The sequence below is a fragment of the Synchiropus splendidus genome, chromosome 12 (assembly GCF_027744825.2).
Source record: "Synchiropus splendidus isolate RoL2022-P1 chromosome 12, RoL_Sspl_1.0, whole genome shotgun sequence".
NCBI classification, from domain to species: domain Eukaryota; kingdom Metazoa; phylum Chordata; class Actinopteri; order Syngnathiformes; family Callionymidae; genus Synchiropus; species Synchiropus splendidus.
Window position 1 is genome coordinate 21,053,325 of NC_071345.1, and position 22,325 is coordinate 21,075,649.

Here is a 22,325-nt window from a genome sequence, read left to right on the forward strand (position 1 = left end):
TTACCATATTTGGTGCCGTGACGCTCCGCCCTCTTTGCTCATTACCATATTTTGTCTTGTGATGTGCCGCCCACTTTGTTCATTACCGTATTTTGTTGCGTGACGTGCCGCACACTTTGCTCATTACCATGTCTGGTCCCGTGACGCTCTGCCCACTTTTCCTCCCACTATGTTCATTACCGTATTTGGTTGCGTGACGTGCCGCCCACTTTTCCTCATTACCATTTTTGGTCCCGTGATGCTCCGCCCACTTTGTTCATTATAGTATTTGGTTGCGTGACGCTCCGCCCACTTTGCACATTACCATATTTGGTCGCGTGACGCTCCGCCCACTTTGCCGCCCACTTTGTTCATTGCCGTATTTGGTCGCGTGATGCTCCGCCCACTTTGTTCAATATCGTATTTGGTCGCGTGACGCTCCGCCCACTTTGCCGCCCACTTTGCCGCCCACTTTGCCGCCCACTTTGTTCATTACCATTTTTGGTCGCGTGACGTGCTGCGCCGCCCAGTTTGCTCATGATGGTATTTGGTCCCGTGACTTTCCACCCACTTTGTTCATTACCGTATTTGGTCGCGTGACCCCGACTTTGCCCATGACCATATTTGGTGACGTGACGCGAAGCCTACATTTCTCATTACCATTTTTGGTCCCGTGACGTTCCACCCACCGTATTTGGTTGTGTGAGGCTCCGCCCACTTTGCATTTCCGTATTTGGTCGCGTGACGCGCCGCCCACTTTTCTCATTACCATATTTGGTGCCGTGACGCTCCGCCCACTTTGCTCATTACCATATTTGGTGCCGTGACGCTCCGCCCACTTTGCTCATTACCATATTTGGTGCCGTGACGCTCCGCCCACTTTGCTCATTACTGTATTTGGTCCCGTGACGCTCCGCCCACTTTGCCGCCCACTTTGCCGCCCACTTTGCCGCCCACTTTGTTCATTACCGTATTTGGTCGCGTGACGTGCCGCCCACTTTTCTCATTACCATATTTGGTCGCGTGACGCTCTGCCCACTGTGTTCATTATCGTGTTTGGTCGTGTGATGTGCCGCCCTCTTTGCTCATCACCATATTTGGTCGCGTGACGTGCCGCCCACTTTGCGCATCACCATATTTGTTCACGTGACGCGCCGCCCACTTTGGTCATTACCATATTTGGTGCCGTGAAGCTCTGCCCACTTTGCTCATTACCGTATTTGGTCGCGTGACGCTCCGCCCACTTTGCCGCCCACTTTGTTCATTACCATTTTTGGTCGCGTGACGTGCCGCCCACTTTGCTCATGACGGTATTTGGTCCCGTGACGTTCCACCCACTTTGTTCATTACTGTATTTGGTCGCGTGACCCCGACTTTGCCCATGACCATATTTGGTGACGTGACGCGAAGCCTACATTTCTCATTACGGTATTTGGTCCCGTGACGTTCCACCCACTTTACCTCCCACTATGTTCATTACCATATTTGGTCCCGTGATGTGCCGCCCACTTTGTGTATGACCATATTTGGTGCCGCGACGCTCCGCCCACTTTGTTCATTATCGTATTTGGTCGCGTGATGTGCCGCCCACTTTGTTCATTACCGTGTTTGGTTGTGTGAGACTCCGCCCACTTTGCGCATTTCCGTATTTGGTCGCGTGACGCGCCGCCCACTTTGTTCATTACCGTATTTGGTTGTGTGACGCTCCGCCCACTTTGTTCATTATTGCATATGGTTGCGTGACGTGCCGCCCACTTTATTACCATATTTGGTCGCCTGATGTGCCGCCCACTTTGTTTATTGCCGTATTTGGTCCCGTGGTGCTCCGCCCACTTTGCACATTACCATGTCTGGTCCCGTGACGCTCTGCCCACTTTTCCTCCCACTATGTTCATTTCCATATTTGGTCGCGTGACGTGCCGCCCACTTTTCCTCATTACCATTTTTGGTCCCATGACGCTGCGTCCATATTGCCCATTACCATATTTGGTCGCGTGACGCCCACTTTGCTCATCACCATATTTGGTGCCGTGACGCTCCGCCCACTTTGCTCATTACCGTATTTGGTCCCGTGATGCTCCGCCCACTTTGTTCATTATCGTATTTGGTTGTGTGACGCTCCGCCCACTTTGCTCATTACCATATTTGGTCGCGTGACGCTCCGCCCACTTTGCCGCCCACTTTGTTCATTACCGTATTTGGTCGCGTGACGTGCCGCCCACTTTGTTCATTACCATATTTGGTCCCCTGACGCTCTACCCACTGTGTTCATTATCGTATTTGGTCGTGTGATGTGCCGCCCACTTTGTTCATTACCCTATTTGGTCGTGTGATGTGCCGCCCTCTTTGCTCATTACCATATTTGGTCGCGTGACGTGCCGCCCACTTTGCTCATTACCCTATTTGGTCGCCTGACGTGCCGCCCACTTTGCGCATGACCATATTTGGTCACGTGACGCGCCGCCCGCTTTCCTCATTACTATATTTGGTGCCGTGACGCTCCGCCCACTTTGCTCATTACCATATTTGGTCCCGTGACATTCCGCCCACTTTGTTCATTATCGTATATGGTCGCGTGACGTGCCGCCCACTTTGCTTATTACCATATTTGGTCGCCTGATGTGCCGCCCACTTTGTTTATTACCGTATTTGGTCGATACACCATGTTTTGCTCAGTAACAATAGTGTCTGCTGAGACTCTGAGCCGGAGTTGGTTTGTTTGGTTTGATCAAATCCTGCTGGTGATTTAATGTTAGTTAGTTCAGCGTTTCATATTGCTATGATCTAAAAATAGAACATTGCAGTGAAGACATTTTGTTCAGCAGTGCTGAGAGTCGCAATATCCAGTGTTTCAGTCCTCAACGTTCTGTTGCCTCAACACAATTCCATTTATGGTACTATGCATTGAAAACTGTTTTGTAACAATTGTCAGTTTTTACAGAGTCAAATCATAATAAAAGAGGGTGTTTTTAACTTCTAGATCAGTTTACTTTGTTGCACAAATGCCAAGAGAACTTGAGTAACTGACATTTTGAGTTCATAAAGCTCTGTGGATTTAGCATCGAAGAATGAATTTCTAGAACAGGACATCTAAAATGATGTGTTCAATGTAGCTCCTGACTTTGGTTCTGGTTATTATCATTCCAGAGGAGACATACTGGGGACACATGTAAAACAAGCACGGTAGTAGTGCAAATCAGACGTGTGTGACATTGTGTTGAATGTTGACCAGTTGCTGCAATGTTAAAAGAGAGAATGTGATCGATCTACCAATGTCATCTAGACCAGTGATTCTTAACCATAGGGCCGGCGCCCATGTTTGGGCCGCGAGCACCTCCTTGAGGGCTGCTAAAAGTTTTTTTGTTTTACACCTTTGGGGTGCAAGCAGCTCAGTTTTAATACATTAGCTACGTATGGTGGCAGTTGTGTGTTACTTAATTGATTTGACAGCTGCAAATCTGTGATAGTTAACAATTATGGAGATGTTCTTAAAAAGACATAAAGAAAGTGATGCCGCCCTCCCAACAGTAAAAACTGAAGCAGTTTTGAAAATTAATTGAGCATTTTATTTGGAGTTCAAATAAAATACATTGTTTTTATGTAATGATATTTAGACATGGTTTTATTATATTTATTTTATTCTGAATTTGATTCAGTTCAATTTTCTCATCAGTTTCCATCGTCTATTTTTTCTTTTATTCTTGAGTAAATTTGATGAGTATGACCTGCACCTGGTTCTACTGCTAGTTGGCCTTTTCGATGACAAATAAATATCTTTGCGATGATCACATGGTTTCATGTCATTTCACAAGGTTTTGATTTGTTTACATGTAAGTAGATTGAATGTGGTTATTGATCACAAATGAAATCAAGAGGAATGAATCAGTTCTGTTACTTGAATGGGCCCCAAGCCCATTTGTTTTGGGAAAGGTGGGCCACTGGATCAAAATGGTTAAGAACCCCTGATCTAGACCCTATTATTTTTATTATTATATGTCTTGTGTCATTTCACCCGTTACCACAAAAATATACCAAAAAGTTCATGCTCAGGATTTTTTTTCCTCCTTCTGAAGCCCTGCTTGTGTAACAATTTGCTGTCAACTCAAAATGACTCAACACAAATTGCTTTTTTTTTCTCTCCATCCAGCTGTTTGAGCTTCTTGGGCCCGAGGGTCTGGAGATGATTTTTAACCTCCTTCAACAACGAAAGGCAATCGTTGAGGCGCTCTTGTCCATGGCATCTGACATTGTTAACCAACCATCCGGTAGGACATTTTGGCTCCACTAAGCAGATTGAATTGTTCCTTGTACACAAGTTACATTAATGTGATTAACAAACATTTACAGTCTTCATGTCGATGTGAAAATGGCAAAATGGCAAAAGATACCAAGTTTTTAAGTGTTAACATTTTTTTTGACAGTCCTTGTACGGACATTGGTATGCCCTTAGTGCTGACTTTCTTTTGTTTTGTTTTTCCTCCCAGCTCACTGACAGGTGAGCACAGAAGGTCAGAAAATAATGATGATAATTTGTTCTGAAAAGGTGTTATTTATATTGGAACAGTTTCATATCCTCAGTTTATTTGGGACAGCTGAAAATGGGTGAAGTCCAATCTCAAATGTCAGAGGGCTCAGAAAAGTGAAATATTACGTTAGTCCGGCTAAGTTCGGACTTTTAAAATACGTGTAAACAGCTTAGATCATATGGCTAAAAGCTTGACGAAGCCTGCATGTAACTCAGTGGCTCGACTGACTGATGTGCGACATGAGACTGCATGTGCTCTGCAAACTCAGCACCTGTGGGAACACCTTCATGCTGCTGTATCATTGTAGGAGAAAACACTGTGTTTGGAAGACTCAAGTGGAATTTTCTTCTTTAATTGGGAATACACCCTATAGCTTAGGGATGGGAACAATCTGATCCAGTGTCGGTATCAGACTTCAGTCGCAAGCTTTCTCATAGATTGGCAATTGCAGATCCAACCAGCAGATAGTCATGACCTCATCACCTCAGATCCATGAGCTGAGGCCCTATTTAGACTTCACCAGATATTTCACACCACTTCTATGTAAATTATATGTAAGCACATTTTGTAAAATAAAAGTATTTATGTCTGACAAAAACAGGAAGTAGAGCAAATGCAAATAATCAAGCAACAGCTACCCAGAACAGCATATTTTCTCATAATTTGTTTTACTCTATGTATGAATGACAGCTGATGGAAGTATGCCTCCTACTTTTTCACCTTTTTGAGACATGACAACCAGCAACTGGGAAAAACAATCAAAGTTGAGTGCAAAAGACAGAGCAATTGTGATGCATGCGGGTGAAAGAGGTGAGGGGTCTGAAATTGTGGATTGATAGGTGTGACTGTGTGAGTGACAGGGAAAGTGGAGTTGCTTTTTATCAGGTAGAGCTGCTGGATGAGAAAGAAGAAATCATTCAGTCAATCACCCGGGACCACTGTGCAATCATCAAATCTCATCTGCTTTCAGGAACAATTATGGCCTTTATTGAGCTGTTGTACCTTGAATTGTGAAACTGAAACGTGAAGTATTATCCCCACTTGAACCAGACCATGAAGGGCCTCAGCAGGACTGCAAACATCTGAATTTATATCCGACAGATTTCTGTGTAAATGAGAATACATGATTGTTCACACCCATTCAATTTTGCTTAGACAGCCGTAAATGTGACTGACAGATTGACACTGTAAATGGTGGTAAGAAATTATACAATTTCATTTGTCCACTTCTTGAAATGTGACGTTTGCAAGCAAATTCAGTATTTTGAATGTCTCTTTTTAGCGCACGATAAGAACGAATTTATTTGTCCAAGCCATTCTAATGTGCTTTGCTGGTGACACATGCACCTACATGTGCTCTGCGAACTCTGCACCTGTGTAATCACCTTTATGCTGCTGTTTCATCAAAGGAAGGAGAGAACAGTGTGTCTCGAAGACTCAAGTAGCATGGACAGAAAAGAAAAACAAAGACTCAAAATTGACTTGTCTTTCTTTATTGGCTATACAGCCTGCAACTTAGGGATGTCATATATATAGTTTATCAGCCTGATATACTATCTACAGTTAGTGCTATATATATAGCACTATATATCAGCCTTCATCTCTTCTACGTTTTCAGACGTTGGATTACTGTCAGTTGAGGGTCATACTTGGGTGTTGACCAGTGGTGGAATAAGTTGGGTTCAGTTGGATATTTTAATCCAGCTCCAACTGCATCTTCTGCTGTGTCATCTGAGCAGATGTCACTTAATTAATTTTTAGCTTGGAATGAGAAAGAACTATATTTATGCATTATTCTTGAAAATGCATACCTAAATGTTCATTTCCCCCATTTATCACATCTATGACATCTATAGTACCAATCATTTTCCTGGAACTCACACAATGGATGATGGTATGAATGATGTGCAATCCTGAATTAAAACTTCAATCATATAATGTTTTATTTTTCTTTGTATTGCCCTAATCTTTTGTGTAGTCTTGACTGGTGTCTATTGGGAAAAAAAAAAAAAAAACTTTTCCAAGTTGTAACACTTACAGTGTCATATTTATATTTTGTTCTCTTAAGATGGTGGCCGGAAAGTTGGTGAAATGTCCAAACCAGCCTTCGGGTGCCAGGTGACCATTCTTTCCGAGCAGGAGAAGCAGTTGCTGAAAATGTACCGCAGGGAGGAGAAGAGGGAAAAGAAGAAAGGGAAAGGAGCTGACGAGATCGATGCTGCCGAGGGTCTTCTGGTCTTTGACCCGAGAGAGATGAGAACTCAGCGGTATACCAACTTTCCCCATTGTCTTTCTTGTTTGTTTTCTCTTGCACATTTCATGTCTTTGTCTCTATGTGTAAAGAAAAAATCAGGACAGCTCAAGCTTAGATCAGTTGAGCTGCTACTCTGTTCTCGGTGGCTCACTTTCTTGTCATGGATTGTGGGAGTTATAATTGATCTGCAGATATTAGAAAACCAAGTCCATATAATTATATATGCAAGCTTGGCCTAATGTCAACAGTTCATAGAAGCAAATTATACAATACAATAATGTCAAACAATACTGTTCTCTTTAGCAAATGAGTGAGTAGGAACCATTTTTATGAAAGAATGTGTATAACCTTTAATTATTGTGCACTACATGTAAACATTAGTATTCACGGAAACTAAATTCAATCAAAATAAAATCCCTGAAATCAAGTCTCGGTTCTTCTTCACTCTGAAATGTGTTCATCCTGCTCTTCAATTGCTTTTTGTTTTATAGAGAGCAAGCCCTGCTGACAGCACGTCAAGAACCTGTGCTGACCAGGGAGCGGGTGTACAAACAGATTCGGTATCCCAATGTCTTTGACTCTTACTCTGAGGCTGCCAAATCACCTGCGTTTGTTGGAGGAGCCAGAGTAAGTCCGAAACCCACCTAAAGATGCTGCTGTACATAATCTGTTGCTAGACCATATACTCATGAAGGTGTGCAAAAGTTTACCCCAACATCATGGACTTTTCTTGATTTTCTTGCAGCAGATAATCTAAATGGCTTACAAAGATGCTATCCTGAATTATGTTGTCAAAAGTTATGAGGACCAAAGAGACAGTCATTCACTTTTTGGTGTGTGGTTTTTTTTTGCCCCACAGATGATGTTGCCTGAGGGGATTGGCAGGGAGAACAATAAAATCTATGAAGAGGTGGTGATCCCGCCGAACGAGCCAATGCCCATTGGCTTTCAAGAGAAACCAGTCTACATCTCTGACCTTGACGAGGTAGGAAAAGTTTTTTGTGTAATAATTAAAAAAAATGTTACGAAACTAAAGTTTGGATCTGATTAATCTTTTGTTTGCATCGATTGAATTAACCAATAATAATCTTCTACACATCACAGCATCATTTTAATTCTATTGTTTAATTACTTACAAATTACTTTATTTTCACACTTGCATTCGTAAGAGCTAACTTTGGGTCTACTTCTTATGTGACTACAACATCAACGTTACATGCATTTGCTGAGTTGAAACATATATGAATGTGAATTGATGCTAGAAAGGTAGTACATTTTCACATCAAGGTTTTCGCCTGCTGGTGCTGCAGCAGTACCCGAGCAAATGTGGCAGCCAGTCACTGATGTCCATTTGTAATGAAAGTGTTGCAACACATAGCTGACTGTCAGTAAAGACAAAGACCAATCACTCTTCCCAACACCTTAACTGACAGAGCCGCTTGTGTGTGCAAACTCCTCTGGATCATGCTCCCTCTCCAGTTGACCACACTGGAGATTAGCATTTTGTTGAAAGAAAGAGTCTTCACGTGGTCCCCTGGAAGCTGTTGTATGGAGATCATGACTAATGCTAATGGATGTTATAGTAATGACTTGTGACTGTGTTGGTATGACTTTGATTTGATTTGTGCCTTTACGGGGTTGATGAGTTTATTTTAGGTTGGCTTTATTCTCCCCAGTGTAATGACCCTGACTACATGGGGGTCTCCCTATACTGTATATCGCAGTCTATTTACTCATAATCAGTCGGCTTACTCACTCAACAACACTTTTCATCATTTTAATTGAAGAACTTGTTGTTTTTGCTCCTTTTTTGTGGTTTTCCTTTTCCGAGACAGATGTGTCCAACTTTATTGATGGCATCTCAAAGTCTCTTGATAGTTGACAACTCTGTGATAGATGGTTATGTGGATGAGTACAAGCACTTTACTATAAATACATTTGTGAATGAATGACCAAATGTGATTCATGTTGTGTGTCATGGACAAGTGTCTTGCTGATTTGGTTAGAGAAATCTGAGGTGGAGCCATTCAATACCTGTACTTGGGTGGGTCGTTGCGCATGTTTGCAGATCGCACTTTTACCCTTTCATGTGATTTATACGATTTTACTTGGCTTGTGGTCGGGATTGTCCCACTATTTTCTGTGCAGTGAGAAAGTTGCTTAACTCAAAAACGCAGTGATGAATCTTGCACTTGTAAACTGAGGCACGAAGGACCCAAAACACCAGCAAAACACTACACAGTCCCGTCTGTGTATCTATTGTAGAAACAACTGCTTGAGTTTTAGTTGTTCCATTGATTTGAGAAATAGTTCATATGAAAGCTAAAACCTACCCACATTAGGTTGAATATCCCCCAAATAAATTTGGCAAAGAAAGTCTTACATGTCTCCCAGAGTTCATCAGCCTTCTTTGTTTAGTCTTCCATGCTTCCCCTTTCATTCTACCCCAGACATGCTCAATGATGTTCATGTCTGGTGACGGAGCTGGCCAGTCCTGGTGCACCTTGTTCTTCTTCGCCTGGAGGAACTTTGATATAGCGCAGAATTCTGGATTACTCCGCAGCTACACTATCCTCGTCTGATTGGTCCTCAGCTGTTGACGTTGTATAATAAATGCACACTTCCCATTAGATCCAAAATCGTGGTGTTGCCAAACTGATGCAAGATAAACAATATTTTGTTGTTTAAATGTATGTATGGGTCCTTCATTTGAATCAGTAATATACCCAATTCATTCAAATGGAAAAATATGGCTTCTTGTGGCAAATGTTCTTATACCATTAAACTGCGATTAATTGAGATTAATTAATCACAAATTCAAATTGTGTTTACAGTACACGAAAAAAACAAAAAAAAAAGACAATCAAGGCTCATAGTTAGGGTTAGACAGTTTCCAAAAAGAGTGAAGACTGATCCCCTCCTCAGCTGTATTCGTGGTGGTAACTTGTTTAAACTTGTTTAATTCTTGAATCCATTGTCGACTGTCAGGTGGTTCAGGCTTCAACCAAAATATTATCATTTTTCCCGCAGTCATAAGAATATCAAATTATTGGTCCTGAGAGAGACCGTCACGAATGTCCAGTAAAAATAGCAATGGGTCCCATATGGAGGTTCATTTTAACTAAATTCTCCTGTATTTCTTTTACCTCAGTCCAAATGTTTTTTTAAAGAGGTCAGTCACAGAATATGTGTGTCTGATCACCAGTAAGACCACAATTTCTCCAACACTTGTGGCTAACACAGTTCTTGAACGGAAAATATTTTGAAGAAGTTATCTGATCTTGACTTCCCAGTCAAATTTCTTTCAAAGTTCACAGCCCACCCCCATGTCACAACCTGAAAATTTCTCCATGAATCATTAGCCAATGTCACATTTAATTTCATTTCCCCATTGTTGTTTTATGTGCTGAGTATTAGCTGATAAATCCACCCACAGCTTCTGATATATCAAGGGCATTTTTGTTTTTTCTTAACCCCATAATTTTCTATCAAATTAATAAAATGTTTTTCTTTGTTTACATGTTCTCTGTTGATCTTTGATCTTTTGATGTTTTTTTAATGTAATCTTATATTTGTAAGTACCTGTAATGGTCCCCTGATGATCAGTTAAATTTGTTTTAGTAGTTGGGCAATGGTGATATATGTATTATTTATATTAACAGCTGGCAGTGATTAGTTTCATCTCAGCCGGCCTAACAAAGCCTCCGTCCGCCAGAGATGGAAGGAACTTAATAATTCCACTGATTGACAAAGCTCCACTGAGATCTGCCTTTCCTTAGAAAAGTTTTTGGACCTGGGTCTAGATTTTTGATGTTTCTCCCATAAATTTGTAATCCACAGTATATATTTTTCTGAGATTGCAAACTACGAAACGGGAGGCATGAGAGGAAGATCCCCGGCAATGACTCTAAAAAATTCAGAGCAGTGACCATTAACCCTCACTCGTGACCTGGGGTTTTTATAAGAAGTTTGGATCAATTGATAAAAGTGTCATTAAAGCCCATTTATTTGTGAGTTTGTTGTAGAAAGGCCCAGTCTGCCCGACCAAAAGCCCTCTCAGCATCCAGGCTGAGAAGGCTTTTGAGGCTTTACTAATTTCTTCATATGTTTTTGAATTCTATTTGCAATAAATGCTGTTCAGGTTTGTTTCAGATCCACACACAGAAAGCTGATGGGGTGATAAGACATACAAAGAGTTGGATCTGTTCCATCTTTGTGTGTGACACTAATAATTGCTTCAGACCATGACTGAGGAGGATCACCTTCAGAGAGTGTGTAATTATAAACTGTACGCAAAATCAGTGTAAACTATTGTTGACACCGCTTACGCACAGTTCATGCCCTGTCCTCAACTAAATCAACATAGAAAATCTTTTACTAATCCTTTGTCTGGAGTCGCGGGCCTTCTCCTCACTTTCCCTTGCACGCTGCTTCATACAGTACGTCCTGGGACAGTTCCATTTCCAGACACTTTCTTTCATTCACTTGCACTGCACAGCAATCTCCTTGAGTGCAGGGAGGGTGGGTAGATTCTAGCCATTTTAGTGGAAATGTCTGAGCTGTGCAGGGAAAATACACTCCTCTGATATTCCTTATTTTCAACTGCTTCACTGCATCGCGCACTATCTTCCTGCACTTCAGGAGAAAAGTCATGGTCAAAGTATATCTGCTCGTCATAGGTGACTCTTTTCTGCTCCCATGCTTTTCACAGAATAATCCAGAAACTTGATTGCACAGGGCAGAATGAGGGTTCCTGGACGTCATAGTGAGGGCTCTGTGCTCTCTCTTATTGTTGATGTTGAGGTCAGGTCGAAGAAAGAGGTCAAGTTGAAGAACAGATTTTAACAGTTCTTGAACAAAAACTTTAATATCTCTTCCTTCGCTCTCCTCCGGCATTCAATAAGTCCTCATGTTGTTTCTCCAAAGTCTATTTTGCATGTCCAGGCACTGCGCTGTTTAGTGCATTTCCCTGTGCTGCAGATACTTGAGGGCCTGCTCATGGCGCAACGCAGTGTCTTCATTAGTGCTTACCCGGCTCTCTGCCTGTGTGGGTCTGTCATCTCTCAGTCTAGTTAAAGATAGTAGGTTTTGCATGTGGCCCTTTTGGTGGTCTTTTCTCTGTTTCTTGAGCTTGTCTAGTATCTTAGATTCACTCAAGTCAAGCATGCTAACATCTGCCGTCGCAGGTACATACAGGGGTTGTTTCAAAGTTAGCTGCCTCAGATTGTTGCCCTTTTCTTTGGAATGGTCTTGCTTGTTCAAGCCCTTGCCTTTCAGGGATGGGGCCATGTTGTTTTGCTGTGATTCTGCTAAGTATTTTTACATATAATGTATATTTATATTATGTGCCTGCTATGATCAACGGAAGTTTCATGTATGCATGTTCACCTGATTTTTATTCATATGCGATGGTTTCCTTTGAAATCCAACTTCCTTAGTTTATTTGTTGGTATCAACAAGGCAGTGCCAGGATCTAGTTATTATTATTATTATTATTAAGATTCAAAAGACTGCAAGTTGTAGCTCACCTTGAAAAACTTTTGCTCATAATTTCCTATCGTATCTTCTTTTCCAGGTAATTTGAGTACTTCTCAGGATATCCCATTGCTCTGCACATTGAGAGATGCTATGTTTTAGTCCCTGTATTTGATGCTGATAATAGTGCTTTTTCTTTCCATAAACTCATGCTGACTTACCTGAAATCCCTCAGCTCCGCCTTCTTGAACTCATCCAAGCGCTGACGTGTATCCTCAGCCTCAATGTTTTTCAGTTCATTCTCTTTGGAGATCTTACAGTTCTCCATGAAAGCCTTGAACTCGTGCTCCTTCACCTGCTGTCCAACATCCTTTGTGAAATTACGCATTTTCTCTCGATATGTTTCTTTATCCTCCTTCGCTTTTCTCCTTGCTTCCTCTTGTATTCTATGTGGAGAAAGATGGTAGAAAAATTAAGGTAAAAACAAGCTTTTAAGAAATGTTTTTCAGTATCTTACTTTAGAAGCCTTTCAAACTCTGTTTTTTTGTCATTCAATTCCATGCAACGCTGGTGATCTTTGTTCAGAATCTGCTCCTCGCGTGCAATCTGTAAATCCAGCACAGCCTGCTTCCTCTTGGCTGCCAGCATCTTCTCCTTCCTCTCCCATTCTTCAAACTCCTTTTCTTGAATTCGTCGGGCACGTTGCTCGTCCTTTTTAGAATTTAAATTAATTTTTTAAGTTTACATACAGTATTTATATATACAGATGATGCAGCTCAATTGTTCCCAGCTTCCCATGGTACTTTAGTGAGAGACCCATGAAAGGTGGGTGATTGGTTCATGACATCTCCTATCATGGACCCCTGCTGCTACGCAGGGTATTTTAATGCCCCGCGATGAGATAGTCAATGGGGAACGCCCCTGAGCAGCCGGAGCTGCAATGCCTCGTTTATCCACGTGGAGGCGCGTGGATACATTTGGCCCTCAGCGATTTTAATAGTGGGACTGTACCTTACTACTTAATGATGGCTTACCAAACACAATACCACGAGACTGAACCCATATGGACTTGACAGTCATGCGTGGCAATATGGCTCCTCAATGCTCTAAGCACCACTAGGCACAGAAGCCGCTCGGACAAAACCGTATGAACTTCGGATATATTAGCTAGACAATTGTTGAAAGCGGTCTTGATACCTCACTGATACCTCACTTTCACCATTGAACGTCCTGGCACTGACATAAGTGTTGTGTGTGTCGTGTTCTGATTTTTGCTTCCGTGAATCACCATTTAAACAAACCAGCAGTTAAAACACATCCCTGTGTCTCACAAGGTTGCTGGTTCACGTCCGGCATATGTCTCTTGTGCATGTATTTTTAAAATTCATACATTTTACCGTGATCCTCCTCGTAATATGAAGCAGCGTAGATAGAAATGTGTGCGCCATTTATTTTACTATATATATATATATATACGTGTGTGTGTGCGTGTTTTACTTATCAATTACCTGTTGAGCTTGTTTATCTTTAGCTGCTTGATGTTGTGCCAGTTCCTTGGCAGATTGTATTGCTTTCTCTCTCCGCATTCGCTTCTGCTCTTCCTCATAGGCTGCCTCCTCTACCTGTGGGGTAACTGAATGTTAGGATTTTTCATTATTATGCGATTAAGTATGAACACATGAATTTTATATGGAATACACCCAACCAAAGTCTATTCAGTCATATGCCTTAATTTCCAATTTATTTCTCATTGCCACTTCTTTCTTCCTGTCTTTATAGACCTTCTGTGAGTAATCATGGTCGAATGTTATCCTTGAAGTGGTGTTTCTTGCCTGCCATGCTCCCCTGAGAACCTCAAATTTCAGTCCGACAGGTCAAGGTCATGCACCCACATCAGACTTCGGACTTGTCCAGTGGGCTGAATAAATAATTACTGTATTCCATGTTGCTCCCTTGATTTGGTTCCCTTTCAAAAATCTGCTCTCCTCAGTCTCAACTAATACTTTTCTGCATTTTATCTGCATTATAGTTGGTTGTGGTCACCAGCCCATTAACAACTTCCTTCACATTGTTTACCTCTTGTTCCTGTTCTAGTATATCATCTTCCAGTGGTAAGATTTCGACTTGGATAATATGCCATGTTTTAGTGTTTTTCCTTCTTTCTTTTGGTATTTTTTTAACTGACTGATAATTATCTTCCATTGACATCAAAGTCCCTCGCACAGTATAGCCGTTTTCCCCTTCATAACTGTCAAATGCTCCTTATTTTTGCATTTCTTGTGAGCATTCGTCAATCAATGTCAGTTTCCTTGACAGTGAACCTGCAGTTAAAAGCGAGCTGACAGCGTCCTATAATGCGGCAGTGCCAGATAAACGAAGGCTTCTGATCAACCCTATAGTCTCTGTTGTTCACAGGAACTTAAATATGTGATTTTGATATCTTTGTAAATTCCCATTAATGAATTATATAAAATTCTCATTAGATTTGTTACATTATACGTCATAAGATGGTGACATTTGGGTCTATGTGTTGTGTTGTTGTAACTCTCTCCTCAGTGGCATCAACAAGAAATCTCTATCACACCGCCTACTGAACAAAATGAAGGTTTTGGAGTGGCCAAGTCAATGTCTGGATTTAAATACTATTGGAATACTGTGGTGTCACCTCAGACAGGCAGTTCATGCTAGAAAATCCTTCAAAATGGTGGAGTTGAAACAATTCTGCAACGAAGAGTGGGCCAAGATTCCTCCAGAGTCGGATGAAAGACGCGTCACCAATTATCCCAAACGCTTGATTTCAGTTATTGCTATCAAGGGTGGCCCGACCCATTATTAGGTTCGGAGGCAATTACTTTTTCACAAAGTCAGATAGATTTTCACATTAGATTAGGGAACATTTGATACGCTAAATAAAGTACTACACATATGTATTTGCTGCATATCATCATAAATTGATTAATAATAACTATTAATTAGTGTCTTGCTCACACTGACCCAGGAATCGTCAATGAAAGTATTCACCATAAATAAACAAGTAATTTGTTGATCCCCCATGTGTTACCATTAGGCACTGGGGTTACAGTACAACAAAAATCTTGCCTCATGCACAGGTGACTGTGCTGAGATTTCACCTCTTTGCTGAAAATTCCCCAGCTTTAGGAGGGTTTTCTGTCCTTTTTGTCAGCTGTTCTCCCTCCCATGGTCTTCATTTTTTGTCTTCAAAATATATACATTCCAATATATACAAGCACATTTCTTTTAGGTGTGAAAAGCAATCTTAGGGTATTTCTGCTACTTACCAGTTTCTGCTTAATCCATTCTCTTTCCTCTAGTTCAGCTTGCTTTCTTTCCTGTTCTTTCTTCTCCCTGGCTTGTACTATCGTGTTGTTGTAGCTCACCATCTCTAAACAAAGCAGGCGTTCATCCTCCTTTTTTTTCTCCTGTGCCTGAAGAGGTGAGGGCAGAAAAAGCCAAACCACTCGCTGTTGCTGAATGAACATTTTATATTAAGTGTATATCTTGTGCTTACCTTACGAGCCTCCTCAGCTTTCCTTTCATAGGTTTCTTGGATGTACCATTTTTCTTTCTTGGTTAAGTACCGTTCCATTGTCTTCTGCTGTTGGCGTTCCTCGATCTGTTCATGTATTTGCTCCATTTCCCTGCATTACATGGATTGTTCTTCAGTGTCACTCAGATGGAGAATAAATGTAGTATATGAACTTTCAATCTATTACCTAAACCTATATCGTTTATGGCGCTGTGCTCTCTGCATCATGTCATTGTATGCTTTACGGTCCAGTTCAACCATCGCAGTTTCCAGAGCTTTATCCCTTTTTTTCATGTTGGCCATGCTTTTTTCTTTCTCTCGGACCTGATTGTCTCGAAGCGCTTGTGACTTGGCACCAAGAATCATCTAAGAAAGAGAGGACGTGTTTTTTTGAGGAAAAAAAAAGTTATTATATATATATATATATATATATATATATATATAAATACAATATACAATACAATATAAAATCAGTTTCTAATTTTACTTTGATATGGTTCATCTATTTTTTCTTTCACCTATGATTTCTTAGTGTTATCCTGGAATATCTGGAAACCTGTGTGCATTCAGAATACCCCAAATTGTGTACTTATTCAGTATTAAGGCGACTGAGTGTACAATATTTATACAGGCAGAATTGTTGTCAGAGTTGGGACTGCAAGGTTTCTGCTCCACCACAGTTTCAATTCTATTCTATTTTCAATTCTAACAAATGTTACTTGTAATCTGACAACAATTCAGCTTGACTGTAAAGTTCAGCTGTTAACCATTTTATGTGGAGTAGCATGGTCCTATCACTCTCAACAATAAACTCATTTATGGTGACTTGTACCTAGACAGTGCCTGTGCTTTTGGGGCCTGTTCATAACAAAGAGCCATTCAAAAGACTGGCTCATTTGTATTTTTATTCACTTTTAAGAAACCAGCATCATAATTAGGGATTCTCCAATCAGAATTTTTGCTGCAGATCACCAATACCGCTCACATGGATTGACAATGAATTTGTATCAAAATGATGACACCTTTTGTGTCCATGATGTGAAAAATTGAACTTTAAATCATTTAAATTCAGACACGTTTTATATTCCACTCCAAGGTGGCAAAAAATAGAAAACCCTTGCTGAATGCAGCAATTATTCTGTCAAAAGGACAACTGAAAAACATTTAATTAGATCTGAGACGTCGCAGGTGAATCTCTAGAGACTGTGCTATGTCCGTGAAATATTTACATACTGTAGCAGGACTCTGGATGTTTTTAAAAGTTTCAGATTCAGGTGGCTGACGAACGCTTCACCTCCAAAGCGGTGAGGATTCCGGTCGTTTCTGTTTCTGTCTCTCTCATAAACGACACCTGAGAATGGCTGCTCATCTGGACGCATCACAACCAGTGGGGCTTCATCAGAGCGCTGGCTGTCAAATGTGATCAGTTGTTGTGATCGGCAGTGACAGGTAGTGATCGGCATTCACAGATCACAATCGGTGGCCGATTGATCGGAGCATACCTAATCATAATACTTTTGAACTCAGATTTCACACCAGTATTTGAGTTAACATTTTTCTGAAATATTGATTTGACAATTTTAAAATATGATCCCGATTCAGCTGTTGCTATAGCTGTGGCTTGAGTCACTGTGGCATTAGCACAGTGACATCTGTCTGATGGCGGCAAAAGTTCTGGTGCTCGCAATTTCATCCTCGGAGTTCGGCTCTCTGCTGACCTAGGATATTAATAGTGGGGCGTTGAGTTTTTTAATGCATGTGCTCATTGTTAGAGCCCGCCTTAAATTAATGTGTCTTTTGGCAAATATTAAACTTTGCCTAACTGCGTGCCTCAAGCACTCTCTTAGATATTAGCGAGCCCGCAGTCTGTGATTGCAAATAAAAAGTATTGTGGGTCTTGGCTAAATCCGAATTGTTGTAGTAATTCTCCCTGGATTGATCAGACCGCTCATGTCTCAAACTTGGATCTCAGCGGCCTCTGCCATAATTTAACCAGGATCAAACAAAAAATCACTTTTTGATTTGAGGCACATTATAATATTGTAGATATAAATACTGCTCTGTCATCGCTCACCATGTATAGATTAGTTGTGTCTGTGTGTCAGTGACTTTGTAATGCAGCGGTGACAACACCTTTCCCCCGTCCTTCCTCTAATAACTGCGCTAATGTGCACTCAAAGGAGAGAATGGTTCTTAGCAGCTACCGACTGAGTTTTGAAACTTATGCGACATTTGAATATGAAATGAGCCCGCCGCCACATGTACCCTCCACAAAGAACTGCTACCCTATCAAATGCAACCCGGTTCCCATCACTGAGCTGTAAAAAAAGATTTGGCCTGTTCATAAGCGTTAAGACTTTCCTACTATTCGTATTCATGTAATGCTATTAGCAGCTAAACTTAATGGACAACTTTGTCGGAAGCAAGAAAAACTGTGATCAGTCATAACGATAAGTCCATGCAAAGAGCTAGATGTAGCCAAGCTCGCAAGCTATAGGTCTGGTAATACTGCTTTATTGTTGGGGATGTATTTCCTCTGAATAGGGTTAGTTCTATAGTACCATAAAAAATTCTTGAGATAGAGTTCTGATTTCATCAGTGGATTCCAACACTTTGAAGTCAAACAGTGAATCAACTCTGTCATCAGTGTTTGTGTAGACATTAGACTCTGCCTTACGGTTTTCAAGTCCTTAACCTCATCTTCTTGGTCCCTTCTGTACCTCCATCTATCCTCCTTGACAACATTAGCTTTAGTTGGAACCTGCCGCTCAAGTTTTATGATTGACATGCCTTGCTGGTCTTTAATATCGCTTTCCAACATTTGTTGCCTCATTTCATCTCCACTTGGTCTCTGCAAGAAAAGCCAAGGGATCAATGTTTTAGTCAGATTCAACTTGATATCTTAGGCCAAGTGTGTAATACTCTTGGTTCTGTCCCCTCCTCTCCTTGCTTCGATCTTACGATGATCTGCTCCAGTGAATTTGACTTTAGAGTGGTTGATCTTTCAAAGTGATTCCTGAAATAAATTACATTTCAATTGAGGCTATGCAAGCATTGTTCATATCAAACATATTTCTGTTTTGAGAGAGTCACCTTGAGTGAGGGCCCATTTTAGAAGATGTCAATGCTGTGTTCTGTTTCCTGGCCTTCATGTTTGAGTTCTTGGATTTCTCAGCTTGTAAGGGCTTCTGAAAAATGGCATTATGCTATCACAAATTGTGCATCATACTTAATTTTTAGAACATATTTCCACTCAGTTTTTGACACTTTTAAAATGCCCCCAAAAATGCAGATTCTCTTTCCCTGCTGTGATGCTGCTTCGCTGCCTCCCCACTGCCTTCTGAAGCCATTGAAAAATAAAGAAAGATAAAGAAGGTACTGTAATAATATGTCCCTGTACCTGAGAAGTGCACATTTTTTTGAGAGGGACTTTTGACAGAGGCGGTACCTGGCTACTCGACCATGTGCCTGCGGCAGCAACAGCAACAAAGAAATAATAAAGTTGTTAATTCCAAGTAATGAATTGGGCCATTGATGCGTTGTGCTGCCCGATTACTATGCTCCTCTGTCAGTCACAGAACTCAACAAATACATCAGGTTCTGCATGGAGTGGTGGTAGAGAAAAAGACGGTCAGACACATGTTGCTTTGAAATCGTAGCTTGGCTGTCAATAAAAAGTGAAAATTCTCCTACGTGCACTTTGATCATGTTGTTAATCTGTACACTTTGAGTCGTGACAGAAGCGACATGAGACGATCGCCAATTACACGTATTTTACATCTTTTTTCTTTCACGTCTCACTTATTTAATGTCACGTGCATTTGATAATCTAAAACTTCCGCTGTGATGTCGCTGCGCTGTCGATGTAACTGCCGTTGATTGTGACACCAACAGACAGTAAATTCTGTGATTTCTCATTTGAAGAATTTGTAATATTTTTTCTCTACAGGAAATCAGCCTTTTAATTGTGTCAACTTCAGTACTCTTTCTGCAATGTCCTATAAGTTTTGTGCTGCGTTGTAAATAATGGAGAAGGTGTCGATTGGAGAAGATGTCATTGCACTTTTATTTTCACGCGTGTGAACCTATGACACTGGCGGTGTGTTTGTGTGACAGAGTTGAGGGTGAATACCTCAAACAGCAAACCTCATTGATAGTGTTTCAATTGACTCACGAGTCATGAAACAATGAAAGATTTAAAAGGCTGCAAGTCAGAACTAGCCATGTACTTAAACGGTAGGGAATTCTAGATCTGACCAGTTAGATGATACAGCTGAAACTCTCTCTCGATCTGAATGTGTGTTTTTCACGAATGAAGCAAACGTACATGTCTTTTCTATTAATTTAGTTGTTATTTCAAGCTAATAGTTTTTGCATTCAGTTAAGTTTTAGTAAAAGGTTGGAAGTTAATGCTCAAAAAGTGTTCTATGATTCATTAATTAATCGAGAAAAAGGGTAAATAAATCAACAGATTAACTGAATATTAAAGTAATCAGTAGTTGCGCTCCTACATGGTAGGTCCTCATTCTTCTTGGCTGGGTGTTATATTGCGTACACAATTTTCTGGGTCTCACATTTAGCCACAGATTGAACCTTCAAAACGGGTCCTTGGTTGTTATCGGTGCTGTGGTCCTTGGCTTTGCAAGTACACCGTACAACTAAATCACTGGTTTAATGGCATGTGTGAACGTTTTCAGGAGTGTGCTGGGTTACCAATATGCAGCAGATTCTGTATCTTTCACAGCAGCTGTGAAAGATACTGTACATAGAGCCCCCTAGGTAGTGACATCACATTTCCATAGAGCTCATGAAAATGGTTTGAAAGTTTTAACACAATACTGTTCAACATCTCTAAAACACACTGGTTTCTTATTTAGCGATGGCAGGTGGCCACTTTTTCACATCAGGTACTGCAGGCTTGAGGATCAGTATAGACACTGGCCCGAAAGTAGTTGTTAATGACTTTGTGGATGTAAACTGCTTAATACTGCCAAGTATATACACCAAACATGAGCTCACGGCATAAACAGCATATAGAAACGCAAAAAAAAAAAAGAAGCAACAATGCTTTACACCATGTTTGAGGCACCATCGCAAAAAAGACATTACGCCGTGTCACACAAACATTGAGTCTTACTACTGTGCTCTTGACACTGCAGAAATTCGCTGTTCACCCAACTGAGGAATAAAGCAAGTTATGATAATCATTTAACTTCTTAAACAAGCTAAGCTACATCTGTCTATGAATGGGTGCTTGTGAAGCAAAACAGGAGCATGATGTATATAGTCCGTTGCATGCAAACCCATTGGCCAGAACAAAGACATTTAATAGTAAAAAAAGACCTTTGATGTTGCACTCCTTTTGTCTTGCCTTCCAAAATAATTCAGTCAAGTAATAATTCAGTCAAATAAAGGCAGTCAAATAAAACAACCAAACACACACTGACACAAATCACTCATAAGTGCATTTGTTGTGTAAGTTTTGAGCCTTACAAAGAGTATGACATTTGGATTTATACTGCTTTATTTTCCAAATAGTCCCCTTCCAACACCACATACTTGTGCCACCTAACCTTACCAGTCATTAACCAGTCATGTCATCGCTATCTCATAATCCTGTCCACCTGACCAACTAGCTAGGGTTTTAAAACAAGCCGTCCACAGCCCATTCCTATCCTGACATGGCATTTCATGAACTGACATAACTTGATTAGAATATGTAAACATATATTTGTAAATAACTGAGTCAAAAAACAATAACAGAGATGAACTCAGTAGCTGTTTCTTTCAGATACAGGGGTCTCTTGGGCAGTTGTTTTACTTGGCTGACCTTGATAAAGTAAAAAACTAAGTAAATAAAAGTTTTTTAAAAATTTCCCTCACTACTGTACAAGCTGTCGTGTCTACAGTTTTGTTAATCTTCTTTCATATATTTATGCAAGATAAGCATATATATATATATATATATATATATATATATATATATATATATATATATATATATATATACACACACACACACACATACATACACACATATACACACACACACACACACACACTATAAAGGCCTACCGCTTGATTTAATAAGTAGAACCACATGATTTCTGATCCCCCTTTGAGCTATTTCTTTCATTCTGCAAGAGCTGTGTGAAATTTGAAACTTGCCTGCAGTTTCCTCCTGTCATCAGACATCCCATCAATAACAGCGTGCTTCCTTGACACAAGTGTTGAGTATAACAAGATGTTGATATGCACATAAAAAATTTGATTATATTGTTAATAATTGAAATGTGGGTCATATCAATCATCATCAATTTGCCAAAGGCACAACATGGGAGCTTTCTTTCATTGTCCCATGACATATTTATCAATAACCTCTTTAACAATAGCAATATGTACAAAACACAAAGTAAGTCAACTAAGGTCTGTTGTTCGTGATGTGTTCACTGCATTACATCATGTATTTTATTTTTTTGTTGTCAGTCACTGTTTGTGATTGCTTATCATCTTACGGTATTTCAATAAAGTTGTTCTTTAAAGT

At 40.5% G+C, this 22,325-nt stretch overlaps 2 protein-coding genes across 5 annotated transcripts in view; one reads left to right on the forward strand and one right to left on the reverse strand.

Moving 5' to 3' along the window:
• LOC128767860 (cilia- and flagella-associated protein 45-like) overlaps positions 1-21,067 on the reverse strand; it is a 28,461-nt gene extending 7,394 nt beyond the window's left edge. Inside the window, exons 1-12 of one of the 3 annotated variants that reach the window (XM_053880158.1) lie at positions 20,919-21,067; positions 18,875-18,969; positions 18,704-18,797; positions 18,459-18,632; positions 15,969-16,147; positions 15,764-15,893; positions 15,534-15,680; positions 13,743-13,856; positions 12,752-12,945; positions 12,456-12,680; positions 12,288-12,368; positions 6,105-9,352 (exon numbers count right to left, since the gene is read on the reverse strand). In XM_053880158.1, coding sequence (XP_053736133.1) covers positions 12,314-12,368; positions 12,456-12,680; positions 12,752-12,945; positions 13,743-13,856; positions 15,534-15,680; positions 15,764-15,893; positions 15,969-16,147; positions 18,459-18,632; positions 18,704-18,797; positions 18,875-18,933 — 1,371 coding nt within the window. In that variant the 5' untranslated portion in view covers positions 18,934-18,969; positions 20,919-21,067 and the 3' untranslated portion in view covers positions 6,105-9,352; positions 12,288-12,313. Of the gene's footprint in view, positions 1-6,104; positions 12,369-12,455; positions 12,681-12,751; positions 12,946-13,742; positions 13,857-15,533; positions 15,681-15,763; positions 15,894-15,968; positions 16,148-18,458; positions 18,633-18,703; positions 18,798-18,874; positions 18,970-20,918 lie in introns of those variants that run through there. The other 2 variants (XM_053880159.1, XM_053880157.1) reach the window with 2 other exon arrangements.
• The window catches only part of ascc3 (activating signal cointegrator 1 complex subunit 3), an 82,074-nt gene that overhangs the window by 9,003 nt on the left and 50,746 nt on the right, over positions 1-22,325 (forward strand). The window contains exons 5-8 of one of the 2 annotated variants that reach the window (XM_053880155.1): positions 4,127-4,244; positions 6,574-6,772; positions 7,251-7,386; positions 7,619-7,744. In XM_053880155.1, the coding sequence (XP_053736130.1) occupies positions 4,127-4,244; positions 6,574-6,772; positions 7,251-7,386; positions 7,619-7,744 (579 nt within the window). The remainder of the gene's footprint in view (positions 1-4,126; positions 4,245-6,573; positions 6,773-7,250; positions 7,387-7,618; positions 7,745-22,325) is intronic. The other variant, XM_053880156.1, reaches the window with a different exon arrangement.